We start from the raw sequence: 14,640 nt of genomic DNA, 5'->3' as shown, positions 1-14,640 counted from the left end.
GGTCATTTTTGACCCTTAAAGTGATACAGTAGTTCACCCAAAATTCAAATTTCACTCATTATCTCCTCCCCCTCATGTGGACTAAGGGCTGGGAGAAGTTTCAGAGTCCTCCGTGGCTTCTCTGAGTTACAGCGGGGCTCCGCGCAGCACTGCATGTCCATATGACGGTTGCGAATGGAGCTCACTTTTCTTCGTAACAAAAAGACACACCAAAAAACATCCAAATACCCCCATACTGCTCGTCTGTAATATCCCTCTTGTATTGAAGCCCCAACATGAGAAATTGTTCCGAAAAAAATTAAATAAATATATGTTTTAAGCTTGTTTGTAGCGGAAGCTCCCAGCACTGATTTGGACGGACCAATTTCTCATGTTGGGGCTTCAATACAAGAGGGACATTACAGACGAGCAGCATGGAGGTATTTGGATGTTTTTTGGTGTGTCTTTTTGTTACAAAGAAAAGTGAGCTCCATTCGCAACCGTAATATGGACATGCAGTGCTGCACGGAGCCCCCCTGTAACTCAGAGAAGCCACGGAGGACTCTGAAACTTCTCCCAGCCCTTAGTCCACATGAGGGGGAGGAGATAATGAGTGTGAATTTTGGGTGAACTATCCCTTTACATCGTTTTCCTGATTGCTGATGGAGCAAAAAACGCGACTAAAATTGCTGCAGGCAAACCAGAGCTACACCATGGCTACCCGGCGCTACGGATAGCGACAACGCTAACCTATGAGGGCAATAATTCTTTCAACCACAACAAACACTTAAGGCAAGGCAACTCAATGTGCTGTACATAAAGACAAAACATTAAAAAAAAGAAGCATAAAACAGAATAAAAACAAACAAAACACTAAAAACAGAGTTAAAAGCAAGAGCAAATAAAAGTCAAATAAAAGAAATTAGATAAAAAACAATCAAATATCTCTGGTACATGACTGGAATCCTTAGAGACACCACTGAACTCATATAGTGTAGAGTAGAAACAGTATAAACTTTGTGTTTTTGCATGTAGCCACTCACCTCAGATAGCCCAACTCTGAAACATCCTGGAAAGACATTACTATCTGATCACAGAGCGCTGCTCTCCCCGCCACAGAAACTAACACTTTGTCCTTGTTGTGATGATTTCTTTACTAAAATAAGCGGTGGAGCAGTGCAGTGGTAATGTCCAAAATATCTCTGACCGTTTATTTTTGTAAAGAAATCATCACAACAAGGAAAAAGTGTTAGTTTCTGTGTCGGGGAGAGCAGGCGCTCTGTGATGGGATAGTAATGTCTTTCTGGGATGTTTCAGAGTTGGGCTATCTGAGGTGAGTGGCTACATGCAAAAACACAAAGTTTACACTGTTTATACTCTACACTATATGAGTTCAGTGGTGTCTGATTCCAGTCATGTACCAGAGATATTGGTTAGGTTAGGTTAGGTTATGCCCCCATAGGTTAGCGTTGTCGCTATTAATTTTAGTCGTGTTTTTTGCTCCCCCCAACACTGGGTGACCATCAGGACGACGATTTAGGGGTCAAAAATGGCCGGAATTCTCCTTTAAGGAGGAACTTTGATGGATTTTCACCTACGCTACATTTTGACCTTAGTTAAAGCTACAGTGCGTAACTTCTATCGCCCCCTAGAGGATTTCTGCGTTATTACAACGATACGGCCGGCACCTCAATATGGCGTATGGCCCGGTGTAACCCGCCAGGTTGTAGGCTATTTAGCAAATTAGCATTAGCATCATGCAAGCGTTATTTTATGTTTTTGAATTAATTTACATCATTTATGTTATTGAAAACACAAATGAAGTAAATGAAACTGTACAGGAAACATTCATTCATATGTTGTATACATCATACACTCCCGTTGTGCTTCAGGACTTAATTTGCAGCTCGTTTGTTTATTGAAGTGTTTTTTTTCTCTTCTATGTTTGTTGGACTAAATTGAGCTCTCAGGGCCACCGTAGAGGAAACCTCCACTAAAATCTCCTCAGTAGTAACAATCAGTAATCATATTTATATATATAGTGTTGTATACAGTCAGCTGTGAACATGCAGCAGAACGATATTGGTTTTTAAGTATTTACTCTGCTCTGTTTGTCCAGTTAGGATTTTTTATTTTTTTTTATTTTCTCAGTAGCTTTTTCATCTCCAACCAAACTCTCTCTGAGGATCTTTCTACGTGATTTAGAGAAATTGGCAGCATCCTCCTGTTGGCAGCTCCAAGCAACGCAAGTCTGCAGAGGAATGACATCATTTCCATTTTGAAACTGCATTCAAGTCTAAAAAAAAAAAAAAAAAAGAATCTATCTGAATCCCTCTGAACTCCCTCTCACTTTTTCTTCATTAAACAACAGAATTATATTCATTGGTTTTTGTTTTGTTTTGTTTTTTCTCTCCTCTGCAACAATAACTTTTTATACCAGAGCTGTTTGAGGGAGTATTTCTGTTCGGCTGCCGGCTGTCGTTTATTTTCCTTTCCCTTCTTAGAAACCCCATAATATGTAACTAGAGTTGGAGAGACAGAGAGAGAGAGAGAGATCGTATAAAACTACAACACTTTGGTTTTGTAAAGACAGTTATCATCTTATGGAGCAGGTGAAACGTTCTGCTCCTGCAAAATGTCCCTATCTTAATTAACATCACTGTTTATACAGGGAGGTGTTTTGTGCAATGTGCATCATGCAAAACTCATTGGCACAGATGCTTTTTAAAGGGACAACAAGGAGTTTTGGAAAGCAGAAGTGTTTTCACACATTTCCAATGAGCCTCCGCACGCACGGTGAAATTCTTGGACCGGCGCAAGACAGACGAAAGCAAAAACATTTGCCAAGAATGTTTTCATTGATCAACAACGAAAGTCGGAGGTTCGAAGACGATCAGATACCGTCGTAGTTCCGACCATAAACGGCGATTCGGCGGTGTTATTCTCATGACTCGCCGGGCTGCATCTGGGAAAACACACTCCCCTCCCCCTTCCCCTTCAGGCTGCACTTGAAAATAAGAATTTTGTTCTTAATTTGCTCGCCTGGTTAAATAAAGGTTAAATAAAATAAAAAAAACGAAAGCAGGAAATGCTGGCGAGCCGACCACTATATAATAATATCAAAATAACTAGACAAAACGATATATTTATTGAAAATGGACTCATCAACATTTTGGCAAATTGGCCCATTGCCATAATCCCTATAGTCATAGCAGTAGGTTCGTTACCTTTAATTGTCGGTGCAAGCTATTTTTTAGAACGGCGGAGCAGAGCCGTGAGCTGCTCAGAGCTACGCTACGGAGGCTCATGGGATTTCTTGGTTTCCCTCATCAAACTCATCAAATACACAATCCAACAACTCCACAACGCTCTGGTGGACAAGTTGTGACCTGCACATTCACCACGCTATGAGATAATAACACAACGTTACCAGACAGAGTTGTTTTAGAGGGAAATGCAGAGACTGTTGATGAAAAACTGTACCTGAAGGCAACGTGCATCAGCAGTTTTGCATGAATTTCCCTCTAAAACAACTCTGTCTGGTAACGTTGTGTTATTATCTCATAGCGTGGTGAATGTGCAGGTCACAACTTGTCCACCAGAGCGTTGTGGAGTTGTTGGATTGTGTATTTGATGAGTTTGATGAGGGAAACCAAGAAATCCCATGAGCCTCCGTAGCGTAGCTCTGAGCAGCTCACGGCTCTGCTCCGCCGTTCTAAAAACATCTTGCACCGACAAATAAAGGTAACAAACCTACTGCTATGACTATAGGGATTATGATGATGGGCCAATTTGCCAAAATGTTGAACTATCCCTTTAACAAGTGTGGGTAACGTAGATTCATCCACATTAATATGAGACTCTTAACTCCTCTGTGTCTCTTTAATTTAATGTAATCAAAAAGTTGAGCCGAGGTTCCAGAGGCTGTTACTGCTCTGACTGCAGCTCAGTCGGGTTAGAGTTTGACACAAATCCTGCGAGTTCTGCTCTTTATCTCACTCACTCGCACACAATAGTACAAGAGCAGAGTGAGAATAACCCACTGTGTGTGTGTGTGTGTGTGTGTGTGTGTGTGTGTGTGTGTGTGTGTGTGTGTGTGTGTGTGTGTGTGTGTGTGTGTGTGTGTGAGAGAGAGAGAGAGAGCGTTGCTGCCAGAGTGTGTTGTCTGTAATATCTGTCTGTGCGAGCAGGGACAGTTATGTAACAACAGAGCAGAATGCATTGTAGGTTCACATGAGTCGTGCACACACACACACACACACACACACACACACGCACGCTCCTGTGTCCACGCTCCGTCTGCAGACAGGAAGTGAGGGATTAGACTGTGATCTATCAGAGTTACAGAGAGAGCAGTGTGACGTCTCAGCGCTCCGACCTGACAGCAACAATATGTTTGACAACATGCGATGTGTTTACCCAACACACACACACACACACACACACACACACACACACACACACACACACACACACACACACCATCATCACCATATGTAACGTCTCAGTGGGATCTATAGGCCCAGATCAGACACAACATATGCACATAGAAAATGAAAGCATACGTTAAAATTATATATGATATTAGATACAGGAGTAATGCTTAAACAAATACGTATTGAGTTATGCTATAAATAAATATATACAGTGTGTGTTTTTATAGTCTGAGACATGTTTAACATTAATGAAAAACTGCTAAGACAAACCTAAGTAAACCTTTAGATTTTTTACATGTAATAATGATCAGTTTATTTCTAATGCACTTTCCAGCAGCAAGCAAATCAGAAAAAAGAGCATTAAAAAAGAGGATAAACGCACTAATTAAAGGTTAAACACATTTAAAATAACTAGCCATACATGTATGTTGTCTATAATAACTAGTTTTCTTACAGTATATAAATTACATAGCCTGTATATTATGTGTATATACAGTATATGTTTTTAATCTTATGTCGTAAACATATATTTTCATATTTCAGAGGATATGTGATATATAATACTGTATGTCAGCTGGGGATGGGATCAGGGGTTGTAATGTTATATCTAGGCCCAAGTTAAAATCAGCAAAAATTTCATGGTAAAAAATAAAAACACTAAACATGTTTAAATAGTAACTGGACTGTATTTATATCTATATTTATATTTATATGAGGCTTTTACCCAAAGTGCTTCACAATTTCCCGCTCATTCACCCATTCATGTGTGTACTACAGTACTCACATCAGTGGTGCTGATGTAACGGCCGCCGGGGGGTGTTGCTTTCTACTGATGATAATCTACTACAGAGGCTGTTAAAGGGATAGTTCAATATTTTTGGCAAATTGGCCCATTGCCATAGTTGCTATAGTCTTAGCAGTAGGTTCATTACCTTTATTTGTTGGTGCAAGCTGTTTTTAGAACGGTGGAGCAGAGCCGCGAGCTGCTCAGAGCTACGCTACGGATGCTCATTATGGGATTTCTTGGTTTCCCTCATCAAACTCATCAAATACACAATCCAACAACTCCACAACGCTCTGGTGGACAAGTTGTGACCTGCACATTCACCACGCTATGAGATAATAACACAACGTTACCAGACAAAGTTGTTTTAGAGGTAAATTCATGCAAAACCGCTGATGCACGTTGCCTTCAGGGACAGTTTTTCATCAAGCAGTCTCTGTATTTACCTCTAAAACAACTCTGTCTGGTAACGTTGTGTTATTATCTCATAGCGTGGTGAATGTGCAGGTCACAACTTGTCCACCAGAGCGTTGTGGAGTTGTTGGATTGTGTATTTGATGAGTTTGATGAGGGAAACCAAAGAAATCCCATAATGAGCCTCTGACGTAGCGTAGCTCTGAGCAGCTCACGGCTCTGCTCCGCCGTTCTAAAAACACCTTGTACCGACAAATAAAGGTAACGAACCTACTGCTACGACTATAGGGATTATTATGGCAATGAATGGGCCAATTTGCCAACATGTTGAACTATCCCTTTAACAGCAGGAGGAGGTGATGTGTTCAGCGTCACACTGCCGTAGTAAAACTGTAGTATTTTACATGGATTCATTTATTTATTTATGTGTGTGTGCACATGTGTGTGTTTCAGGTATTGATTGGAACATTTGAACCCTGTGGCCATACACACACACACACACACACACACATATATATATATTCACACACAGGGTGGCGTGGGTGGCCACTTGACTGCCACACACACACACACACACACACACACACACACACACACACACACACACACACACACACACACACACACACACTGGGGCTTTTATAGGAGGTTGTGACTCGCACATCAGTCTCTCCTCTCTCCTCCTCCTTCTCTTTCTCTCTTTGTCTCTTAGTAAAACAACAGCATCCTTCACTCTCTCCTCCGTCTCTTCCTCTCTCTCTCTCTCTCCATGCACTGATCCATCCCCCTCTCTTCCCCCTCCCTCCCTTCCTCTCTCTGTCTTCTGTAGTGAAGACAAGCGCCCGCTCTGCTCTGCTCTGCTCTGCTCGGTGGAGACCGGTGAGGTTGAAGTTGTTGTTGGCTTCCTGCCTGTTGAGATGTGCCAATAGGAAACACAGAGAACAGGGGTTCATGCTGATGAAATTGATCTGCTCAGGTAAGGATCAACAAATCTTTTTTTTCTTTTCCTTGTTTTTGGCTTTAATTAGTCTCCTGGTATCGAGTGTTGTGTATATTTGTTGCTGTGCAGACGGTTTTTCTTTCTTTCTTGACGGTTTGGTGCCACCACTGCACTAAACCCAGCACTTTCTTAATTTTATATATAGGCTATATATATAAGCTTTATTTCAGACACAGGTCCATATCACAAGTCAAACAATATAAATAGTACAAAAATAAAAAAGAAAGTACGAAAATACAAGAGGAGTGTGCATTTCATAAAATATACAGGCTATTGCACCAATGCCACCTTAGCCTAGAAGTGAATCTGTAGCAGCTTTTCAATGGGCTGACTAGAGCCTCAATTATGTGGTTCTCTGATTTGTCGAGGCGACACATAAAACTAAACATCAACTGTCTTAAAAGTGCCTCACAGGTTGGCACTCTATTAGACACAAGCAAATGACTGGCACTATGGGACACAAAGCAGTAACCTGATTGCATCCTTATATGCTACCTTGAGCCTCTGCATGCTCTTTTGCTTATAATTGGACCACAATTGGGAGGTGTAATGTCAAGGTGCAATATCTTTTTATTTATTCTTACAGGTTCTATCTACTATAATACTGATTTTTAATAACTGTATGATTTTTTTTCCCTGTGTGAGCATGCATGTGTGTCGTTGAGGATGTCCTTTTTAGTCTATATTTAGTCATTTTTAGCCCTGGAATGGATGTGGCACCACAAATCTCATTGCACTTTGTTTGCTGCAATGACAAATACGGCTATTTGAGCCTCAGCCTATGAAAAACAAGACAGGAAATAGAAAGAACTGTGTTCATTTATTTTTTTTATTTTTTTACAGTAATCAATATTAAAATGTAATATTAGATAAACAGAGGTCTGTGCATCTGTGTGCTTTGGGATACATATAAAAAGCAGTTTATTTACCATCCTAATAAACTTTCTACCTTTTCCAAGGACTTAAAGTACTTGCAGAAATAAAAGTTGCTACAGTAAAAGCAGCTGCAGATTAGTATAAATTAAAGTGTATAAAAATAAAAATAAATGAAACCACTATGACATATTGAGCCTGTAGTCAGTATTAATTGATTGATTGATTGATCAGAGTGTCTGTCTCTGATCGTTTCTTCATACTTTTTTTTTTTTTTTTTTTAAGGGAGAAATGTGCACAACATAATTCGATTTAAAAAAACTGAACATCAGAATCAATCAGGATCAGATACTTTATTGATCCTGAGCAGAAGTCAGCTTCAGTTACAGCTACAGTTGCTTCCTCTGCAGAGAACATAGAATATAAAGACTAAAATAAAGATAAATATGTACAAATAAAGTAAGAACAATGTTTTTATTTTTATGTATATGTAAAGAAATATATAAGATATTAAATTTAAAACTTAACTTGCATGTTTCTTGCTTGTAAATGAATAAATAAGTCATGGAAGTTGGTGTCTGGTGAGTGTCAAGGTTATGATGCACAGAGCATTGGTGCATTCAGGGAAATTGGGAGATTCAGCATTCGGCTTTAAAGTCTCATCAGTCAACATTATATATTTGTGTGCTGTGTGCAAAATAGAGCCATGATGGGAGATACTGGGCTGGGAACCCAATGAGGTACAGTGGAGTGTACATATGGTGCGTTTATGTATTAAAAGAAATTATTTTCCAACAAAGTAAAGATAGATGGGCATTAGATATTTGGGGTAAACCAACCAAACTGCGTACTTACTGTGAAATAAAACAGGTATTTGGCCCAGAAAACAATGTTATGTATAATTTGTCTCAAAAGAAAAGATCCCTGTGTGCTCAGTTGAGAGCTGGTATACTTGGTCTTCATATTGAGACAGGCAGATATGTTGGCACAGCAGAAGACGATAGAATTTGTAATTGAGGTGGAGAATGAAAGTAATTTTGTCTTCTACTGTCCTTTCTATGACTCTATAAGACAAAAAACTGTTTAGTAAAGTAGATCCAAATAACCAATTTGTGTGGTTAGACGATGCTGAGAAGCTAAAACATCTTTTTCAGTTTAATATATTTGCATTTTCTTTATTTCTTGAAAAGGCCTGGGCAATGAGACGAAGAGCGATATATAGTTGAGTACTGAAAGTAATCTGAAGTTGTTTATTCATGTCACCACACCTGTGTGACAGGTAACACCAACAGGAAGAACTGTCTAGGCTTTTTTCTTGTATTTGTCATTAAATGTGTCTTATATTCCCAATATGGGATGGATGGACCACAGTGGTGGCATGACATGGAAAATACATTTATAAATAACAGGAACTGGGAAAGACTGATAGAAAAATCTTTACAATTTAATGTCTTAAAGGGATAGTTCACCCAAAATTGAAATTTCAAAATGGATACCAACTGTCTTCGTAACAAAAAGACACACCAAAAAACATCCAAATACCTCCATGCTGCTCGTATGTAATGTCCGTCTTGTATTGAAGCCCCGAAATGCGAAATTGTCCCGAAAAAAAAAACGAACCAGGGTCTGTCCTCTTCCCAGTTCGTCCAAATTTGACGAACCGGGAAGAGGAGCTTCAAGAAGCTTCCGCTACAAAACAAGCTTGAAATATAGACTTATTTAATTTTTTTTCGGGACAATTTCGCATTTCGGGGCTTCAATCAAGACGGACATTACATACGAGCAGCATGGAGGTATTTTTGTGATGTTTTTTGGTGTGTCTTTTTGTTACGAAGAAAAGTGGTATCCATTTGCAACCGTTAATACTGTATGGACATGCACTGAAATTTCAATTTTGGGTGAACTATCCCTTTAAAAAAAAGAGTTTAGAGTTTAGTTTGTTTGTTTTGTTTATTTGTGTGTGTGTGTGTGTGTGTGTTGTTGGCATCCTGTGTCTATTTTTAGCTGCAGCTGCAGGTTGAGCTTTTAAACTCCAGAGAACAAGGTAAAACGTATTTATAGAAGCTTCCCGTCTCAATAAAAGATGAATCGCTGTCTCTTATGCAACGGCTCCTCCTGACCTGACCACCACCACCACACCGGAGGCAGGGAAGAGTCAGAGGGATGGAGGGATGAAGGGAGGGATGGAGGGATGAACAGATGGACAGATGCATGACTTTTATGGATGTGTGTTTTCCTGTCAGCTTTGCCCTCCAAGAAAACAGTCCATCCTCTTTCCGTCCTCGTCTGACTGACTCTGTCCTTTTTGACATCCCTCCTTTTTAGTGTGAATGCTGAAATCATTCACACTATTGTTCTTCTGTTCGGCCATTTTCTTCCGCCTTTTTACGGTCTTCTTCTAGTCCTTCATACTTTGTGCTATTTCAACAATTCATACATCAAATCGTGCAGCTTTTTCTGGGCATTATCGGAATTACTTTTCTCTTTTCAAATATTCATACTTTTTGCAATATTCAACAATTTCTGATTTTTTTTTCCCCCATAGAGAATGCATTGGAACAGTCTTCAAACTCTTCAAATCTTCTTACTTCTTTCAGCCACTAAAGCTTCACCATACTTTCTGCTAGAGACTTCATTCAAATTCTAAGCTGTAGACAAACTTTTTAAGTGTTCCTCTATGACTCAGCTTATTGATATCTTCAACAGTTTCTGATATTTGGCAGTTTTAAAATCATTAAGTTTTTTGACAAAATCCAGCTTTATGATGGGTGTGTGTTGCGTCTATTGAGCAGAGCTAGAGTGGTGACATTGTCAGTCAGAGTGGAGAGAGGCAAAAAAAACATTCTAGAGTTTTTCTGGCTAAACTGTCAGCACGGCCACAAATTAAACTCTAGACACATTATTTTCTCCAGTTTTGTAGCCACACTTGTCTTCTGGCTAAAAATCTGGTCAAAAATGCAAAGAGACTTAGATAATAATTTAAAATAGTTTTTAAATGCAGCCAGGGAGCTCTCTGCTCTCATTCAGCCCAATGCATTTTTTTCACAGCAGCAGGAGAAGGAGCTCAACTTTGTAACGTGCTGTTAAGTGCTTTTTAATTTGTTTTAATTCACCAAAAAATAGTCATGGGTCACAAAAAAGTCCTCTTCTTACTTGGTGTGGAAGCCAGTGATCCTCTTATTAAAGGTTTTCTTTGCCCCTCACATACTGTCTGTGTCTATATCCTAGTGGTTAGCTCACTGGGCTCAAGACCTGAAGGTTGCTTGTTCAAATCTTGCCTCAACAACAATTATAGTGAATTATTTTCCCAGTCGTCCTCTGTTGACTTCTGATAACTTGCTTCATGTTGAAACTGCTGCTCTCAGCCTGAAATTCACAGAAATTTTAATTGTAAGTCATTCAAGCTTGACTCTCAAGCTTTCTTGGTGTTGACACAGTGTGTTTCCAACAGGTGCAGCTTTGGGCTCATTAACAACAGAGTGCAGCTCATCAACATACAACAGTCTTTGCAACTTTGTGTACACTGTGGCCTAGAGGCAGAGTGAAAGTCTACTGACCATGAGGTTGTGGGTTTGATTCCTACCTTGGTCAAACATTTGTATGGTGATCACTGCTTGCACTATTTGCTAATTCTGCAACAGCGTTCAGCTGCTTTCAGCATTCACACGCATTTCCATCAGGAAATGCTACTTTATCTAGTTTTATTTTATATCCTCTTTCTTTCTTTCTTTCGTTCTATCTATCGTTCTATCTATCTGTCTATCGTTTTATCTATCTACTGTATCTATCTATCTATCTATCTATCTATCTATCTATCTATCTATCTATCTATCTATCTATCTATCTATCTATCTATCTATCGTTCTATCTATCGTTCTATCTATAGTTCTATCGTTCTATCTATCTATCTGTCTGTCTGTCTGTCTGTCTGTCTGTCTGTCTGTCTGTCTGTCTATCTATCTATCTATCTATCTATCTATCTATCTATCTATCTATCTATCTATCTATCTATCTATCTATCTGTCTGTCTATCTATCTGTCTATCTGTCTTCTATCTATCGTTCTATCTATCTATCTATCTATCTATCTATCTATCTATCTATCTATCTATCTATCTATCTATCTATCCATGGATGGAGGCAGGGAAGAGTCAGAGGGATGGAGGGATGATGGGAGGGATGGAGGGATGAACAGATGGACAGATGCATGACTTTTATGGATGTGTGTTTTCCTGTCAGCTTTGCCCTCCAAGAAAACAGTCCATCCTCTTTCCGTCCTCGTCTGACTGACTCTGTCCTTTTTGACATCCCTCCTTTTTTATTTTATATCCTCTTTCTTTCTTTCAGGGTTCCTACGCAAGTATGGAAAGTATGGAATTTGATTTTATACATTTCCAGGTCTTTAAAAGTATGGAAAATGGAAACTATTGAATGGAAATATATTTATTTTATTTATCTTATCTTGGTTTGGTCTTATCTGGTCTTAAGTTATTTGGGTTAATTATTGTGTATGCACTATTGTATCTACTGTAGCTACAATCTCCTGGAGATTATTTGGTTGCATAATGGCATACCCATTCAGAATAATGAAAACAAATGATAAATTGCATGCTTTTTTTTTTATATTATGCACGTCTATTAACTTAAATATCACAAATTATTTGATTTTTTTTTTTTTTTACCGAGAAGTCTGGAAATTAGGGTCTGGAAAAAGTATGGAATTTGGAAATTTCAAATGTGTAGGAACCCTGTTCTTTCTTTCTTTCTCTTCCTCTCTATTCACTAAGTTCTCTCCATTTCCCACCTTTTATACTGTATATCGCCCCTCATTCTCCTCTGCCGACTCTCCTCTTCCCACTTTCTGTCTCTCTGATCTATTATTCACATCCCTCTCTCCCTCTCTCCCTCCCTCTCCCCTGACACCTGAAATCCCTCCGTCCGCTCCGGGGTGTTTAGACCTCCACCGACAAAAAAAAGAGAAAAAGAAATGAAAGAAAGAAAAGAAAGAAACAGAGTGATGAATAAAAGAACAGAGCGAGCAGACAGATAAAAAGCTCTATAGACACACGGAGGTGCGGTGTATTGTGCAGGTTGACATTTTACACGGCGCCGTGTCATCCCACTAAAAAAGACGAGGATGAATAAGTTAGAACGTGACGTCGGTGGAAGCAGGTGTAGCGTTTTAACACATCAGAGACACATCGGTGACTTCACCTTCTCTTCTTGTAAATCCAACTTTTAGCTCTTTTAAAGGGATAGTTCAACATTTTGGCAAATTGGCCCATTGTGCCATAATCCCTATAGTCATAATAGCAGTATAGGTTCGTTACCTTTAATTGTCTATGCAAGCTATTTTTAGAACGGCGGAGCAGAGCCGTGAGCTGCTCAGAGCTACGCTACGGAGGCTCATGGGATTTCTTGGTTTCCCTCATCATCAGACTCATCAAATACACAATCCAACAACTCCACAATGCTCTGGTGGACAAGTTGTGACCTGCACATTCACCACGCTATGAGATAATAACACAACGTTACCAGACAGAGTTGTTTTAGAGGGAAATAGAGAGACTGCTTGATGAAAAACTGTCCCGCGCATCAGCGGTTTTACATGAATTTCCCTCTAAAACAACTCTGTCTGGTAACGTTGTGTTATTATCTCATAGCGTGGTGAATGTGCAGGTCACAACTTGTCCACCAGAGCGTTGTGGAGTTGTTGGATTGTGTATTTGATGAGTTTGATGAGGGAAACCGAGAAATCCCATGAGCCTCCGTAGCGTAGTTCTGAGCAGCTCACGACTCTGCTCCACCGTTCTAAAAAATAGCTTGCACCGACAATTAAAGGTAACAAACCTACTGCTATGACTATAGGGATTATGGCAATGGGCCAATTTGCCAAAATGTTGAACTGTTCCTTTAAGATAAAGTAAAAAACACATTCAGAGGATTTGTTTGGTTGAAATAAATGCATGAAAACAACAGTAACAAAGGTTACGATTATCGAAATAAAACGTTTTGATGGTTTATTTTTGACGTGATATTTTACAAACTCATCTTCCTTTTGACGGGGGTTCAGGATGGTGGTTGCTATGTTGTTACTAGGTTGTTGCTATTATGGTCTGCTCCCCAGGACGCTGCTGCTCGGTGTTTTGGTACCGTGGTGGTTTAGTATTGGGTATAGACTCACTCTGAGAGGCTTATCTGACAAGAGAGGAGGAAGAAGAAGGACGGGTTCACAGTTTGACACTAATGAGACAATTGGCTTACAGAGGTCACGGCCAAATCTGATTGGTTGTCCTCTTAAGTGGGGAAACGCCTGGGTCAGCGGATTGAGCTGGAGGAGAGAAAACCAGGAGTCAGCATGAAGACAAGAAGACGGTTCCTTCCTGACCGAGCTTCATTAAATCTGGTGAAAATCCTCTGATGAGTTGGCGAGGATTTAAAAGTCTGGATGAAGTTTAGGAGCCGCGGAGGTTAATGTTGTAGAACCAGGGGACAGAGAGTTTGAGAACTTGTTGACATGTTTAAAGGGATATTTCAACATTTTGGCAAATTGACCCATTGCCATAATCCCTATAGTCATAGCAGTAGGTTCGTTACCTTTAATTGTCGGTGCAAGCTATTTTTAGAACGGCGGAGCAGAGCCGTGAGCTGCTCAGAGCTACGCTACGGAGGCTCATGGGATTTCTTGGTTTCCCTCATCAAACTCATCAAATACACAATCCAACAACTCCACAACGCTCTGGTGGACAAGTTGTGACCTGCACATTCACCACGCTATGAGATAATAACACAACGTTATTCACATCAGTGGTTTTGCATGAATTTCCCTCTAAAACAACTCTGTCTGGTAACATTGTGTTATTATCTCATAGCGTGGTGAATGTGCAGGTCACAACTTGTCCACCAGAGCGTTTTGGAGTTGGGCCAATTTGCCAAAATGTTGAACTCTCCCTTTAACAAAAGGTAAATAATTGAAAACGTTTGGGCTTTGACCTTGTCACAATAAACAAACTGTAGCAATCGCTCTCAAAGTTCCTCGGCGTGGAAACACTTCTGTTGAGCTGTAGGACTGAATTTGCGGCAAGTGTTGTCAAATCGACAACACCTTTTCTGAATTTGCAGCACATTTGTTTCTTTGCATGTGTCGCAGTGTGT

The 14,640-nt window shown here is 39.8% G+C and overlaps 1 protein-coding gene across 1 annotated transcript in view; it reads left to right on the top strand.

Moving 5' to 3' along the window:
- Nucleotides 1-6,564: 6,564 nt before the first annotated feature.
- bean1 (brain expressed, associated with NEDD4, 1) overlaps nt 6,565-14,640 on the top strand; it is a gene marked incomplete at both ends in the record, with an annotated part of 47,962 nt that continues 39,886 nt past the window's right edge. Inside the window, one exon of the mRNA XM_083988767.1 lies at nt 6,565-6,589. Within this exon, the coding sequence (XP_083844893.1) occupies nt 6,565-6,589 (25 nt within the window). The remainder of the gene's footprint in view (nt 6,590-14,640) is intronic.

This window comes from Trachurus trachurus (genome assembly GCF_905171665.1).
Source record: "Trachurus trachurus genome assembly, chromosome: 15".
NCBI lineage: Eukaryota > Metazoa > Chordata > Actinopteri > Carangiformes > Carangidae > Trachurus > Trachurus trachurus.
This window is presented reverse-complemented; position numbering and strand designations above follow the sequence as displayed.